The following is a 14,002-nucleotide window of genomic DNA, read 5'->3' as shown; positions in this document are numbered from 1 at the left end:
TGCAGGGGAATAAGCTGTTTGTGAGCCTGGAAGTGTGGGACCTGATCTACCTGAGGCATCGACCAGAGGGTCAAACAGGTGGTAAGCGGGGTTCAAGGAGTCACCTGTGATGGCTCTGCACTGAGAGAGGAAAATTGGTGGCAAAGGGCAGCCAGTGATTAATTACTCTCCACGCAGCCTTCCTGTTCTCGGTAGTGGCCCCTGTGTACCAAACACCCAGCCAATAGGAGAGCAGTAGAAAACCAGCAGCAGCTTCTGGTCCAGGTTAGTCTTCCTCGGAGGAAGTGCAGACGCTGTTGGGCCTTCTTTAGGTGGCTCACATGAGGACCGCCCCAGGAAAGGAAGAGCAAGAGTCACCTCTGCTGCTGAGGATAATTCATGCAAGTCACCAGCCTCAGAAATCATTCCGAAAGTTAACAGATTACTAGGGACTATTAAGAAAAAGCAACAAGCAGAAGAGATTTGTTTGAGCCAAGAAACGCAAGGAATGGATATTAGACTAATGGAAATCTGTTCTTTGGTCTGATGAGTCCACCCGCCTTGTCTTCGCATGACACAGAAAAGGTGAACGTGGGTCTCTACATACATGGTTCCCACTGTGAAGCATGCAGGTGAGTGCATTTTCCTCTGTGCTGTGTGAGGCTGGAGGTTGACCTATTCTGAACAGCTCATGAGCAGATATACAATGGTTAAGGTAATTTAAAATATAATATAGAATTACCAATCATCATTGAAGGTGTACCAATTGATAATGTGAGTGAAAACAAATTTTTGGGAGTCGTAATTGATAACAAAATTTCATGGAAACCCCACGTCAGACACATAAAAACCAAAATTTCCAGAAGCCTCGCAGTTTTGAACAAAGTGAAACCATACCTTGATAAAGATGCACTTCGTACTCTGTACTGTACCCTGGTTCTTCCATATTTCACATATTGTGTGGAAGTGTGGGGAAACACATATAAAAATACAACTAATCCATTAGTCACAGTACAGAAACGAGCACTGCGTATTATTCACAAGGCTGGTTATCTAGATCATACTCACAAACTCTTTCTTCAGGCAAAGTTACTTAAATTCCAGGATCTGATTAATTACAATACATCCATAATCTTATACAAAGCCTTTAATAAACTTCTACCTGCAAATTTACAATCTATATTTGAAATTCGAGAAAGAGGTTATAATGTGAGAGGCTTCGGAAAATTCAAATTACCCAGAATTCGAACAACCCGTAAAGGTTTTTGTGTGTCTGTATGTGGTGTGAAAATCTGGAACAGTCTGAGTTTACAACTGAAACAATGCAAAAATATTCATAGATTTAAATTCCTCTACAAGCAGTTGGTCTGGTCACAGTATACTCAATAATGGTGTTAGTGTGCTCTGTAATGGCTTTTCTCTTACCATTGCTGGTATATATTCAAAAAAAAAAAAAAAAAAAAGTGTGCGTGTATGTATGTACATATATGTCCATGTGTGTGTAGATATATATGTATGTATGTATATGTATGATGCTTTGCAACGATGGGCGTAGCTGTGGGAAGCTTATTGTTTTTGTTGATGAGTGAGTATAGGGGTGGGATTTAATAAGTTTTCTTCGTCCCACTCCTTTTCAGGTAATTTTTGTTTGTTTTTTTTTGTTTTGTGCACTTTATGTTCAACATATGTATTTTGTTGTGCCTGAAATGAACAAATAAATGAAATGAAATGAATGAAAATTATGTGTTTAGAATGATAGTTATTCCATTGTAAATATCTACATCCCTCCTAAGTTTTGAAAAATCCTAAAAAGTATAATCTAGATTTTCTATGACATCAATGCTCAAAATTTCACTTGACAATCTAGAATAAATGAATATAGAAATATTTTTCACTGTAAAAAAGTTAAATATGAAATCAGAATTTACTCTAGTTCAAAGATCTTATGTGCACTTGAAATTTGAATTTCTCATCACACTAAGTCATAGACTGCTGTTTATTCTTTATTAAGACATAACTTTTAACCACCTGAGGCAAGAGCCTTCTACAGCCATCAAACTCTGCATATACTCAACACTATGATGTCAAAAACAAATGTCTGTTTATAAACGTATTACAATGAAGTCGGAGTTCTCAGTGTAATACTGTAATACTGATCTTGCCCACAGCCCACAACAATTTTTTGTTTTTGTGCCGGTGCCTTTAAGGCGATACCGAGTTTCGCCAGTAGGTGGCAGTAGCGACTCAGACAAACGAGTGACTGGCAACGTAATCCCTTACAAAAGTAACGCAGGCCAGTTATGGTAATAGAAGCCTTCAGTAACAAAGAACTGCTGTTTTGCTGTATTTCAGGTAAGAGCAGTATGCGAGCACTATATACATTTATATAAACTCGATACGTATTTCAAGCAACATGTTTAGAATGTAATTCCTGTTTATAAGGCGTTTAATGTGAGAAATTCCAAGTATGGGACATAATTCAGGTTATCCGTGATCACTAACGTGTGGGTGCGCTAGCTAAATGATGTTAGTCTCCTGCATTAGACTTTGTAACGTGTTGTTCCTTTAGAAATATGCTAAAAAGCAATTAGCTGGTTTCAGTGAAAGTATAAGAAACGTTGTTGTAAGTCACCCAGTACATCTAATGTTGTGTGTTGTTTATTGGTTTATTGTGTCTCAGTTACTCTGTTTACTAAGGGCTGATTACTAAAGGGCCATTACGCATAGGCTACGTTCACACTGCAGGTCTTAATGCTCAATTCCGATTTTTTTTTTTATCAAATCCGATTTTTTTGTCTGCTTGTTCACACTACAAATAAAATGCGACAGCAAACGCGCTCTAGCGTGAACGCTCAAAGCGGCCCGCATGCGCAAAAGAAGACGTCACACACAACGCGCTCTGTTTAGACCCAGAGCAAACAATATTGTTTGACTGATGGCCCTTAATATAAAGACTTCGGACTTTACGTTTCCCAATTTTTGCTTTAAGTTATTTTGTTATTTACATAATATTGTAAATAACCTAATAATGATCCTTATTGCAGTTTTAGAGAGGAGCGGTGCTTCAAAGGATAGTTGCAGATTTCTGTCAGAATCTGCAGATTATACAGCACAAATAAAATGTTCACGTTGTCTTCCCAACAGTTTCACTGACATCTACACTGGATGGCCAGGAAGCGTTCACGATGTCTTCTCCGGCGCTGATAATTGGCGTGTGTCTTGTGTCAGTGACGTAAAAGAGGGATTTAATGCGACATGACCGTTCAAACAGCAGTCGCTTTCTAAAACATCGGATATGTATCGGATTCAGTACCACATACGAAAGTGACCCACATCGGATTTGAAAATATCGGATTTGTGCCGTTCACACTGTCATACCATGATCGGATATGGGTCGCATAGGGTAAAAAAAAAATCGGATTTGATGCGCTTTCGCCTGCAGTGTGAACGTAGCCTTTATCTCTTCCTAAAAGTAACACAGGCCAGTTATGATAATAGAAGCCAACTGTAACACCTAACTGCTGTTTTGCTGTGTTTCAGAGCAATAAACCTCAATGTGCACCTGGATGAACCTTCAGCGTGTAACAGTAACATAAAGTTATTCTGGGTTGTGATCAACTTGTAAGTGATTTATGAGTCGTTATGAGACTAATTAACCCCTACTAAATCTACTATTATATGCTATTGTTTATTATTAGTACATTTTCTATATACTACACCATACCAATAGGAAAAACTCTGGGCCAGACAAAAACAAACAAATGCTTCTGGCATGCTCACCCACTGCAGGTGAGTCTATTTTGGTCATGCGATTTCATACAAATTCACAGTGCAGAGGCGACAGTGTCTGCTCATGCTGAGACCACAATATAGAGGCGGAACCTGATAGACATCCAGCCTCCAATTAACACTGAACGAAGCCAACATTAAATATCTGAATTAAACAACATGAACAGAAAAGAGCTACATCATCAGGAGTATTGACTAAGTACTGAAAAGTTTATAATTTACTATTTGTATGACTCAGTGTAGCTGCAACTGTATTTTGTTTTTCATTATATGCACATTAGTCAAGCTTTCAGATATGTGACCCCCTCCATTGTCATTAAAAGGATTACATTCTTCTTTGGTTTTTTTTGCTACTGGTTTTGTGCTCACATTTTTTAACGAATTTGATTTGAAGTACCAATCTCTAAAGTGAGCCACTGAATTGGGATCCAAGTTACAAATGATATGCCATGATGCTTGAAGAATTTGATATTAAATTGTTTGTACAGACTGTACAAAGTAACTGAATGCAGCATACTGTAGCTCATTAAAAGTCTTCAGCAATGTCTGTTTGAAGCAAACACATCTCAGAGTAATTCACTTCACTTTTTTTTACTCAGGAAAAGCAAAGAGATTAAAACGGTTCTCATTAAAGCTCACTAGTTCAACATTTGTGACAAATTCAACATATTTTGGTCTTATCGGTATTTATACATTCAAGTAATACATTTCATATATCCATTCGCTTCCGCTCATCCTTTTCAGGGTTGCTGGAGCTTATCCCAGCTGTCATAGGACTACACCCCGGACAAGTTGCCAGTCTAACACACAGACAGACAACCATTCACACTCACGGGCAATTTAGATTAATCAGTTAACCAATCCCCACAAACTGCTTGTCTTTGGAGTACCCGGAGGGAACCCACGCAAACACGGAGAGAACATGCACACAGAACTCCACATAGAAAAACATTGGAATTGAACTCAGGACCTTCTTGTTGTACAGCAACAGTACCAACCACTGTGCCACCTCATTTCAAATGTGTTATTTACAATTAAGTGAAGACAAAACAAAAGACAATAACTTGAATTTTGGATATAAAACAACATGACAAATAAAACTTTTTTCCTAAACATTTGTTGAAAACAAACACTTAATAAATTACGGTTATAATTATAGTCATATAATATCTGAAAATTCTTCAGCAATCTTTCTTTGAAACAAACAGAGCTCAGGGTAATTCACTTTGATTGAAAAGCATTCTAATGGCAACATGTACATCACTTATACCCTAAATATCACAGTTTGTTTTTATTTGAGGTCGTACGCCATAACTGGAACCCCATTTCAAACCTACACAACAACCTTCCACGTAACTGATGTGCACTTCCCGAGAAAAATAACTACTGTTCAGTCGACACATACCACAACGACTTGAATGGTGTGGAAGGCTGTGGTGTAGGGATAAATGGAGTTTCTAGTTCCAGCGTCATGTATGATGTAGATTTATCGCAGAAGTCCAAATAGAGCTTAAGATTTACCCTCTGGTGAATGCATCCAGAAACTTGCCCAAGGATATATTGGCATGCAGACTGAAGTAGCCAAGGATTAAATCAGTAACCTTACATTAGTAGATGACCTGCTCTACCTCCTGAGCTACAACCACCCCTCAAATCCACTGGTTAGGTTAAACTCAGTCAGACCTTAAAGGGCCGGGTCTCCCTGGCAAAAGAGATCTTTAATCTCAATGGGACTAAAGTGTAAAATCAAAGTTAAATAAATAAAATAATGTTTGTTATGAGCACAGTTTAAATATGTTGAACTTAAGTGTTCTCACAGTGCAAATCTTTGGCTTACTATATAGAATAATTTCCAAATGACAGCAGGATCATATTCTTTAAGAAACAGTTATCATGAGATCATTTTCATGCATCCATGTATAAGAATGAACTAAAGCTGAAGTTATGGTCATAATACTACACACTTTGATAGCCACTTTCTGTGATTATTGGCACAGAGCAGTTAGTAGATGTAAAGCAAAAGGTTGGTACTTGGAGTTCAGAGACACGCTGCCCATCCTGAACTGGAACAACTGGGCTTAAGATGCTTTCAGGGCTCTTTCTAAGTGACTCCTCCTCCAACTTGTCCAAATGTTCCTTATGCTCAGTATTTCTGTGCTCTAAAAGCGAAACATCAGGCTCCCTCACCAGACTTGGAATTTCCTGATAGTCATCATCCACTGCAAGAACACTGTGTGACCCTATGGGCACACATATGGGGACTTCTTGATAGGACATGGCTGTTGATAGAAGAGGTGAAACCGCTGATGGTGAAATACCACTTAGTTGGACAGGAACTTGACAAGCTGGTACCTGGTGATCCGGACATCTCTCCATGCCACTGTTACTGGGATGGTAATTAGAGTCACAAAGCATTTCAGCCGTCCCCTGGGTGTTTAACTTGTCTGTCATAGTCTGATGTAAACAGCCAGGAATGAGGAAGGAATAGGTTTTATTTTCAAATGCAGATACTCCAGGACCCGTTTCAGAGAATAATTCACTTCCTTGTGTATTGTTTGACTGTGCCGGGAGACTGGTGCTCACTGGTAATATTGGGCAAATATTTGGGAATATTTTACACAGCTCATTCTTAGCAGCTTTAGCAATAGAAGGTTCTCCATTCACAGCAACGGGGCTTTCAGTATTTGTATAACTGAGATCAGAGGAGCCCGTGCTGATCCCACTGCTTTGCTGAAGGCTTCCACAGCTTGTGTCTGTCAGTGACATCTTCGACCTGAATACAAAGAAACAATTACTGAAACTGCCAGATATAAAGCCTCAAGGAAATGTCTTGTAATGGTGATGCATCAATGCAGTCAATACTAACCCCAGTTCACTGTCATCTGGAATAAGGGTCTCAACACATATGGGGGTGGTAATGAAGTCTTCAAGTTTCAAGACCTAAGCAAAAGGGACGAATGGTCTTAAACATTTCAGTTAAAGGAGAAAAATCTTTTGGAACTTTGGTATGTTTCTCAAAGTGCCTTTTGTACTCCTTAAGATATCATTCCTGGTTGACTTAGTTTGCCCTGTTATTGGGACAATGGGATTTAGTGACGGATTTTACCGTAGAAAAACCCTGTTAAACTGCTACTTTGCCTATAGAGGGATAACTGGTTTGTCTGTTTACAGAGCAGTTAAAACATGTCCTGTTGTATTTTTTAAAAATGCAGAGCTGGATTCTGATTTCAGCACAAGTAGTTTTTAAATTACATTGTGCACAATTTCTGTTCAATCCTAGCGTTTGTGAAGGCCATTTGACTCCAGGGCTGATTATGCCATGAACAATGAAAAATTAAATATAGTGTCACTTAAGACAGACCACAATTTCAAGTTCAGCTGTAGTCCCTGCAGATCAGCTGATTTTTACTGCCAGTCTTCATCAGCTGATGGCTAAGCAGATACATGTCTATTCTAATCGCCAAATGTTGTTTATTAGATGCATTAGATTTTCTTTTGACTATAACAGTCCTGATAAAACTGCTATTTATAGACTAAATGTAAATCCAATTATGGCAAATTATGAAAAAGTGATGCAATATAATGATTTAATGAAAATCACCAAAAGATTTTAAATTGTTAATAATTATTAATAATAAAGTAAATGAATGCAACCATTGGAGTTAGAAGTTTTTGACCTCACCTGTCTCACCTTCTGCTCACTTGGATTAATATTAAGAAAAGAGGGATTTGTAGTTTTCGGAACTGCATCGTAATATATTTTTCTCAACCTAAAAGGAAATACAGGAAAAAAATGACAACCCCATTCAAGTATTTAGGGGAAATATGCACTGACCAAGGCACAAGAAAAACTTGTTAATCTACATGACTCACTTTGCATAACAGCCATATTTAGCAACGCTGAGGATGACTGCAGCAATGCTGAGGGTGATGATGATAACCAACATCAGGTTGTGGTGGGAAGGACCTGTGAAATAATATGCATGAAATAAGTTTAATAATCGCAGTGTTTGTACAGATGTTATACAGCAGAGAGATATAGTAGGATAAAGTGCATAACATATGCTTATATGTCTGCTAACAGACTTGTATTATGTGTTAGATGTGTTGTGTTGATGACATCGTGTGTCACTACTTAATGCTATATAATTCCCAAACAGTTTCTTCAAATTGCCTCAAAAGGATTGTTTTTAGTTATTTATTTATACCAATGATAGTGTCCCATTGCATTTGTTTATACTCTATGCACCCTCCAAAATGTAAGTTACAAAGATAAAATATACATTTTTTAAAAAGTCTTCATACTGTATCTTATGCTATACACGGTATGAATGTTCAGATCGATACTACTTAAAACAGGACATAGCATCATAATTTATTGATTTATTGTTGCTTTGTTGTTCAGGAGATTAAAAAAGAGAAATTAAAACTGTGCATATTATACATACAAACTATTTATCTCTTTCCTTTTGAGGTTTTCACAGATCCTCTATATTCGAATACACTTCTAAATTCACTTTTAATGTTACAATCTAAGGAGCTCATTTCCACTTTTCTCTGGAGACAACGGCTTACATTAAAGTTAATTTGAGAGTTAATATTAAAACTCATATTATTTTTCAGCTGAATGTGTAATAGAAATATAATTAGGGCCTCTTAACACAGTTAAGAAATACAGAATTTACTGTTTCACAACTGAAAAAAGACAATACTTACCAGTTTCAAATTCCCACTCTTCGCTACTGTCACTGAACTTGTCACTCAGACTTAAGAAGCTTTTCACGCTGACCACATATGCTGAACTTGGATCCAGGTCTTGACCTTTTATTACATAGTAATGTAGTCCATCAGTTGTGGTAACTGGTTTGAAACGTTCAGATGTCTAGTAAGGAGGAACAAAATGAGTTTGACAGTTGTCCATGTTTACATCTCCAGAACAAATAGTTACTGTGGCATTGTTCCTACCTTTTCTGTTTCTCCTTTTTTATAGTAAGTCAGCTCAGCTGTCATGTAATCGTTTAGAAATCCCGTTATGTTTGACGTCCACCTGACTTCAAAATTCCCTTCGGATTCAGTGACTGACATGATTTCTGGAGTTTTTGGTTTTACTGTACAGAAACAGAAACAAGAGCATTAAAGGGAATGTTTGTTCACCTCCAGAGAGTCTTTCTGGCAGATGCAGAGTTATGGGCAATAATTTGAAAGAAGCCAACGTACTGCTCTCTGTGACATTGATAGCTTTTGACTCCATGATGTTGCCATCTTTCCAGACTTTTGCTGTGAGAATTTCTCCTAACACACGCATCAGTTTGAAGGAGCAACAACACTTTCCAATGCCACACTGTTGTACAGTGCAGTTCTCCTCACTGGGGAGCAGAAGATAATATGCAAAACACTTTAATTAAACATTCATATACCAACGCATATTTACACTGTCAGCCACAGCATTGAAACCACATACAGGTGAAGAGAGTAACAAGTAATGACTATCACATTAAATGCAGTGTTCTGATGAGAAACCTTGGATTCCAGTTACACCCAACTAATCATCTTTGGATCATGCTAACCTCCAGCTACAACAACAACAACAACAACACCACATTTTTATGCTTACAAAAATCCAAATATCCAAATTTAACTGAGAATCCACTCAGTGTGCCAAAGCAATTCCAGTCCACATACAGCCGACCCAGGAACCCCCACACAGGACCCGATCTTACAGTCCTTGTCCCGGGTAGATACCCTCAGATAGATCGTGTCCATACCCGGACACGTCGGAGCCAGTAGCAAAAGGAGCACCCAGTCAAAGTAAGACCGTTCGTTTTAATGCCATGGCTGATCGGTGTAGTATTAAAATCATCGATTAAAAACACACCTAACATACCCGGCTGGGAGAGTCATGCTGTACTCAGTGCAGTTTTGCAGCTCCAGCTGACACTGCATCAGCTGGTCAAAGTCGTAGGTACATTCAAGATTGAAGCCAGCTGTCGGATTCTTTCCTGAACGAAACATATTATACAAATACATTAATTATGAGTGCTAACACAGACTATCTAATTACATTATTATTATTTATTTTTACTGTAATCCACATACCAGGAAGTACGGTCCCAGTCATGTATCCAAAAAGAAACACGGTATAAGAGATCCAGTTGCAAACTCGTCTGGAAGAAAAACCCACAAATGAGATCTTTTCTTTTAAGAAACCTGACGGATTCGTGAAGAAAGTCAAATTCACGTCATCTGGGTTACCTGTTTGAATCCATTTCGTTCGCGTATTTTCATAGAAAGTGGTCTGCTGGGCTCCAGCCTCTATCCATTCGCACAGTGTGCCGCTTACGTCCGAGTCTCACAGTCTTGCTGATGTGAAAGCTGTTGCAGCATGTATTGCACCACTCATTTAGGGGAAGTTAGACTCACTGACTTTTCTTTGGAAGGACAGTACCGTGCGTATAAAACCGGGGGAGGGGGAGTAGACTTACTGTAAAACACTGCAAAATCCCAGTTTGGCAGTAGAGTGGGAATATGGAAAATTATGGAATTAAAACGATGGAATCGTTTAAGTTAAGCATATTTTTTCTCTCTCTTTTTTCTGTTGCACATTCTCGACAGGAACTAACATTACCCAGTATATTTTGCCAGGTCACTAACGGTCACTGACTGTCCTCATCTGTTTTATATCACATTTATTCTGAAAGTCTCTAACCTCTTATGTGTCATACTGAACCTAAACGTGAAATTATACAGCTTTCATGGAAAAATTTTAGGCCTACTATTGCACATAATAAATAATGCTTTTATTCTTTCGTAGAATTGCGATATGGCATTCTTGCACAAGGGTCGTTTTTATTATATGGAGAACATGAGAAGAACAAATAAATCATGTATAAATTATTTGGAAAAAAGTTACGATAAATACTTTATGATTATTTGTGACAAACAAGACAACAAACACAAAGGATTCTATATTATTCTTAAGGATATTTCTAATTGGCAAATTACTGCTGCAGTTTTGCAGTTTGATTAAAAAAAAATACAGTTCACATTTTCAACATTTTTTGTACAATCAATAGCCATGACATGACATAACTTTTTATATACACTTATTTTAGGTTCAAAACATAACACACAATTACAATAAACCTTAGACCTATACCAGGCATATTTTAATGAATGTATACCTATGTATAGTTGATCAGTGTTCTTTGATCAGTGGGTTTTGGTCAGTGATTGTTGATCAATGGTCATGGGAATTTGCATAATTAAGATTAAGGAACTGACCTCACAGCCCATTGTTCCTTCAGTGGGCTGGTTTCAGTCATTATACAAATGTACTGTTTATAAAGGTTGGGGAAACCTGCAGTCAGCTGAGACTGAAGAAGTCACTTGGATGAGTGACGAAACGTTTCTCCCACAAAACGCTACGTCCAGATGAACAGATTCAACTTTTGGAGAGTGTAGCACTAATTTTCATTCACTGATGATGTAAAAGGTGAGGAACATGTTTTAGTCATGTTGACAGGAGGTTTATATGTCCCCTTTCATCTTCTTCCACAAAGTGGAATGTATATAAGGCAAGTTGTGATGTTTAACATGAAGGATTCTCAGAGGAATTTCCTTGTTGGAAGACAAACTGCCATTGCTCAGGTGCAGGAGTCAAATCTGAGTTGTGTCGGATGTATTTTGGTTATATAAAGGTATTGCGGGTTACACTTTAAGCTTTTCCTCTGTATGTGTCTCAGAGTAATTTTCGGATCTCTGCCAACTTAGAACATCTGGGCAGTGTGCTCCCTGACTTCAAATATGTTATTGGCAATCCACACTCATGTACCCACGCCCAACACTGAGCCTACTGGTTTCTATACATATCAGTTTTCCAACAAAATGTTTTGTTTAACTGCCAAAACAGTGATCCTCACTTTTTGTCATGGCCTTATGAGCCAGGATGTTTCCTTGAATTGTCTGAGGTTCACTGAAAACAGGAAGTCAGCATGGAAAACAGTGGGGAAAACGTGTGCTTTTGTGTGTATGTGCAAAGATTATTTCATCACTTATTTGAAGTATATGGAAATTAATTTGTGATATTATCAAAAAAATACAAAGATAGATAATTTAAATAAAAGTGTAAATATTTCATATGACACATCATAAAATATACATGTTTAAAACTCGTTGTGTGAGAAGTAAACTGTTTGCTTTTGTGTGCAGTAAACTGCCCCAACTGTTTAATTACTCAAGAACATCTCTTTAAACAGTCTTTTCTCTTAACATTGAGTTTATTTTCAGATCCAGAATACATTAATTTCACATGAAATCTTTATATGATATTGAAACTTTTTTTGTGGTGATATATGTACACAAGAGGGTCCTAAAAGGGCTTTCTTAATTAATGTCTGATTTTTTTTCTCTGAAAATTAAATAATTAACACAAACAACCAGCTGTGCTGTTAGGTTTCCTGTTGGTTTTGTTTCATAGCTTTTATGTTTTCTCCTCAGACATAAAGTGGCTTGGTGCCAAAAGAAAGAAAAGATAGTCTGACGCACTAACCGATCACCTACTGCAGACATGGTCTGTTAAACACGGAACAATCAGGCTTACGCATTGCAAGAAATCTGTCTGGTCTTGCTAGCGCATAGCCATAGAAGACGTTTTTGTTAGAAATGCAGCCTCCTCAATTTTTCTCTTTAGGTTTTTCAAAACACTAACCAATCCTGCATCAGCTATGGATATTAGATCACAAGACTCAGTTGTGTTGCTAACATTGGACAAGCTGAGTCTTTTTCACATGAAATTGTCTGAGAATCTGGATTGCACAACTAACATGTCGGCTTGGCGCAACAAACAAAACTACAGTTGTTTAGAAAGTTTAATGAAGAAACTAGACAAGCTGGTACTCCTCAAGACAACTAGTCATTTCACACTCACAAATACATTATGATACTATCCTGAGTTTCGAGTTCTTCAAGTTCTTTTCTGGTTCAGATGGTACAGTTCACCTGTTTGTGTTTAAAAAGGACTCTCATGATGATTCCTGATGCCTATCAGTAGGTTGTCAGTTAGTATTTTTACAGGTACTTCTCATATATACACATTTTAGGCAGTGTTCTTTCTAAATCTTGGGTATCTTAAATAATATGACATGTCACATTTATATTTTTTCATCATCTCAGACCTTATAAAGCATATGGTGTTTGAAAGTAATCAAAAGTGTTTCTTTTTTTATTAAATCACCTGTGTATGTAAAATGAAATACCATGTTTATATTTCCTTAAGAGGATATACTGAAGAGCTGTGGGCAGTTTCCGCACCCATACATTAAATTCTCTGAATAACGTAGGGTGACCACTTAAACAACAGCAGTTTTTCTTTTATTTGCAAAACTTAATAAACTACCATTCTATTTATTTTCACTTTTAAGACTTAACAAATAAGGGTTTCAGCAGCCCTATGTGTCACGTCAAAAGCAAAAAGGTATAAGAATTCTAGCACACTGGCCTGAGGCTGAAGTTCAAGCCTTATTTTGAAGGTCTCTTGCCGGATGTATATTGTATTTTTACACCCGCTGGCTGCTGCTGCTTCAGCTCTCTGACTAAAATGTCTATCGTCTGTTTTGATAAATTACCTCAGGTATCAAAGATCTGGATCGCTCTGAGGCGGCTTGACAAAAAAGGTTCGTGAGTTTGTGTGAGTTTGTCATCTCATCTGCCGTGATTTTTTTTATTACTAATTGATGTTAGTCTGTGCGTCTGTGTCCATGGCAACCAGCCCCTTTAACAAGTTAGTCTAAATGAGGATTATGTGCTCATATTTTCTTTTTCTTTTTTTCCAGATAATTTAAGTTAAATCCATTAAAAAAAATGTTTACATATTATCTTTGCTTTATCGGGTGATCAGGCAATAGCGTGTTCATAAATAACCCCACCAACCCCCCCAAAGAGCAGGAGCATTTGGCTGGTGACTGTTATTACCATATATTAGACCGCGTGCTCACTTCTAAATTTTTTTTTTTTTTTTTTTTTTAAAGAGACAAAGAGGGAACGAAAATCTGATTATAGGATTACTGGATCCAGCTTTCCCATGACGGCCATAAGAGATAAATAAGCACTTGTGTGTTGAGAGAGATTATAATAAACATGCTAGTTTTTAGATCTGATGCACTGTTAACATATCCAATTAAGTTCAATCCAGTTCAATTTTATTTTATTTATGTAACGTCAAATCACAAAAACAGTT

General features: G+C 37.5%; 1 protein-coding gene across 2 annotated transcripts; it reads right to left on the bottom strand.

Annotated features, from left to right (window-relative positions):
* Window positions 1-4,343: 4,343 nt before the first annotated feature.
* Window positions 4,344-10,935, bottom strand: LOC102081220 (uncharacterized). 2 transcript variants are annotated; one of them, XM_013277057.3, is made up of 10 exons: window positions 10,021-10,935; window positions 9,865-9,932; window positions 9,644-9,767; window positions 8,986-9,134; window positions 8,734-8,876; window positions 8,485-8,650; window positions 7,642-7,735; window positions 7,451-7,538; window positions 6,635-6,708; window positions 4,344-6,541 (listed from the first exon to the last, which is right to left on the bottom strand). In XM_013277057.3, exons 1-10 carry the CDS (start codon window positions 10,032-10,034, stop codon window positions 5,725-5,727), a joined length of 1,737 nt encoding a protein of 578 aa, XP_013132511.1. In that variant the 5' UTR covers window positions 10,035-10,935; the 3' UTR covers window positions 4,344-5,724. The 2 variants fall into 2 exon arrangements, with proteins under 2 accessions (XP_013132511.1, XP_019215334.1); XM_019359789.2 differs by having other exon boundaries at window positions 9,653-9,767; window positions 10,021-10,933.
* Between the last annotated feature and the right edge of the window lie 3,067 nt (window positions 10,936-14,002).

Source organism: Oreochromis niloticus, linkage group LG1 (genome assembly GCF_001858045.2).
Source record: "Oreochromis niloticus isolate F11D_XX linkage group LG1, O_niloticus_UMD_NMBU, whole genome shotgun sequence".
Classification (NCBI taxonomy): domain Eukaryota; kingdom Metazoa; phylum Chordata; class Actinopteri; order Cichliformes; family Cichlidae; genus Oreochromis; species Oreochromis niloticus.
This window is presented reverse-complemented; position numbering and strand designations above follow the sequence as displayed.

Excerpts from the sequence above, each read along its gene's own strand:
- LOC102081220 (XM_013277057.3), bottom strand. Across the intron at positions 9,768-9,864 it reads GACTGGGACCGTACTTCCTG|GAAAGAATCCGACAGCTGGC; the intron begins GTATGTGGATTA and ends TGTTTCGTTCAG. Across the intron at positions 7,736-8,484 it reads AGAGTGGGAATTTGAAACTG|GTCCTTCCCACCACAACCTG; the intron begins GTAAGTATTGTC and ends ATTATTTCACAG.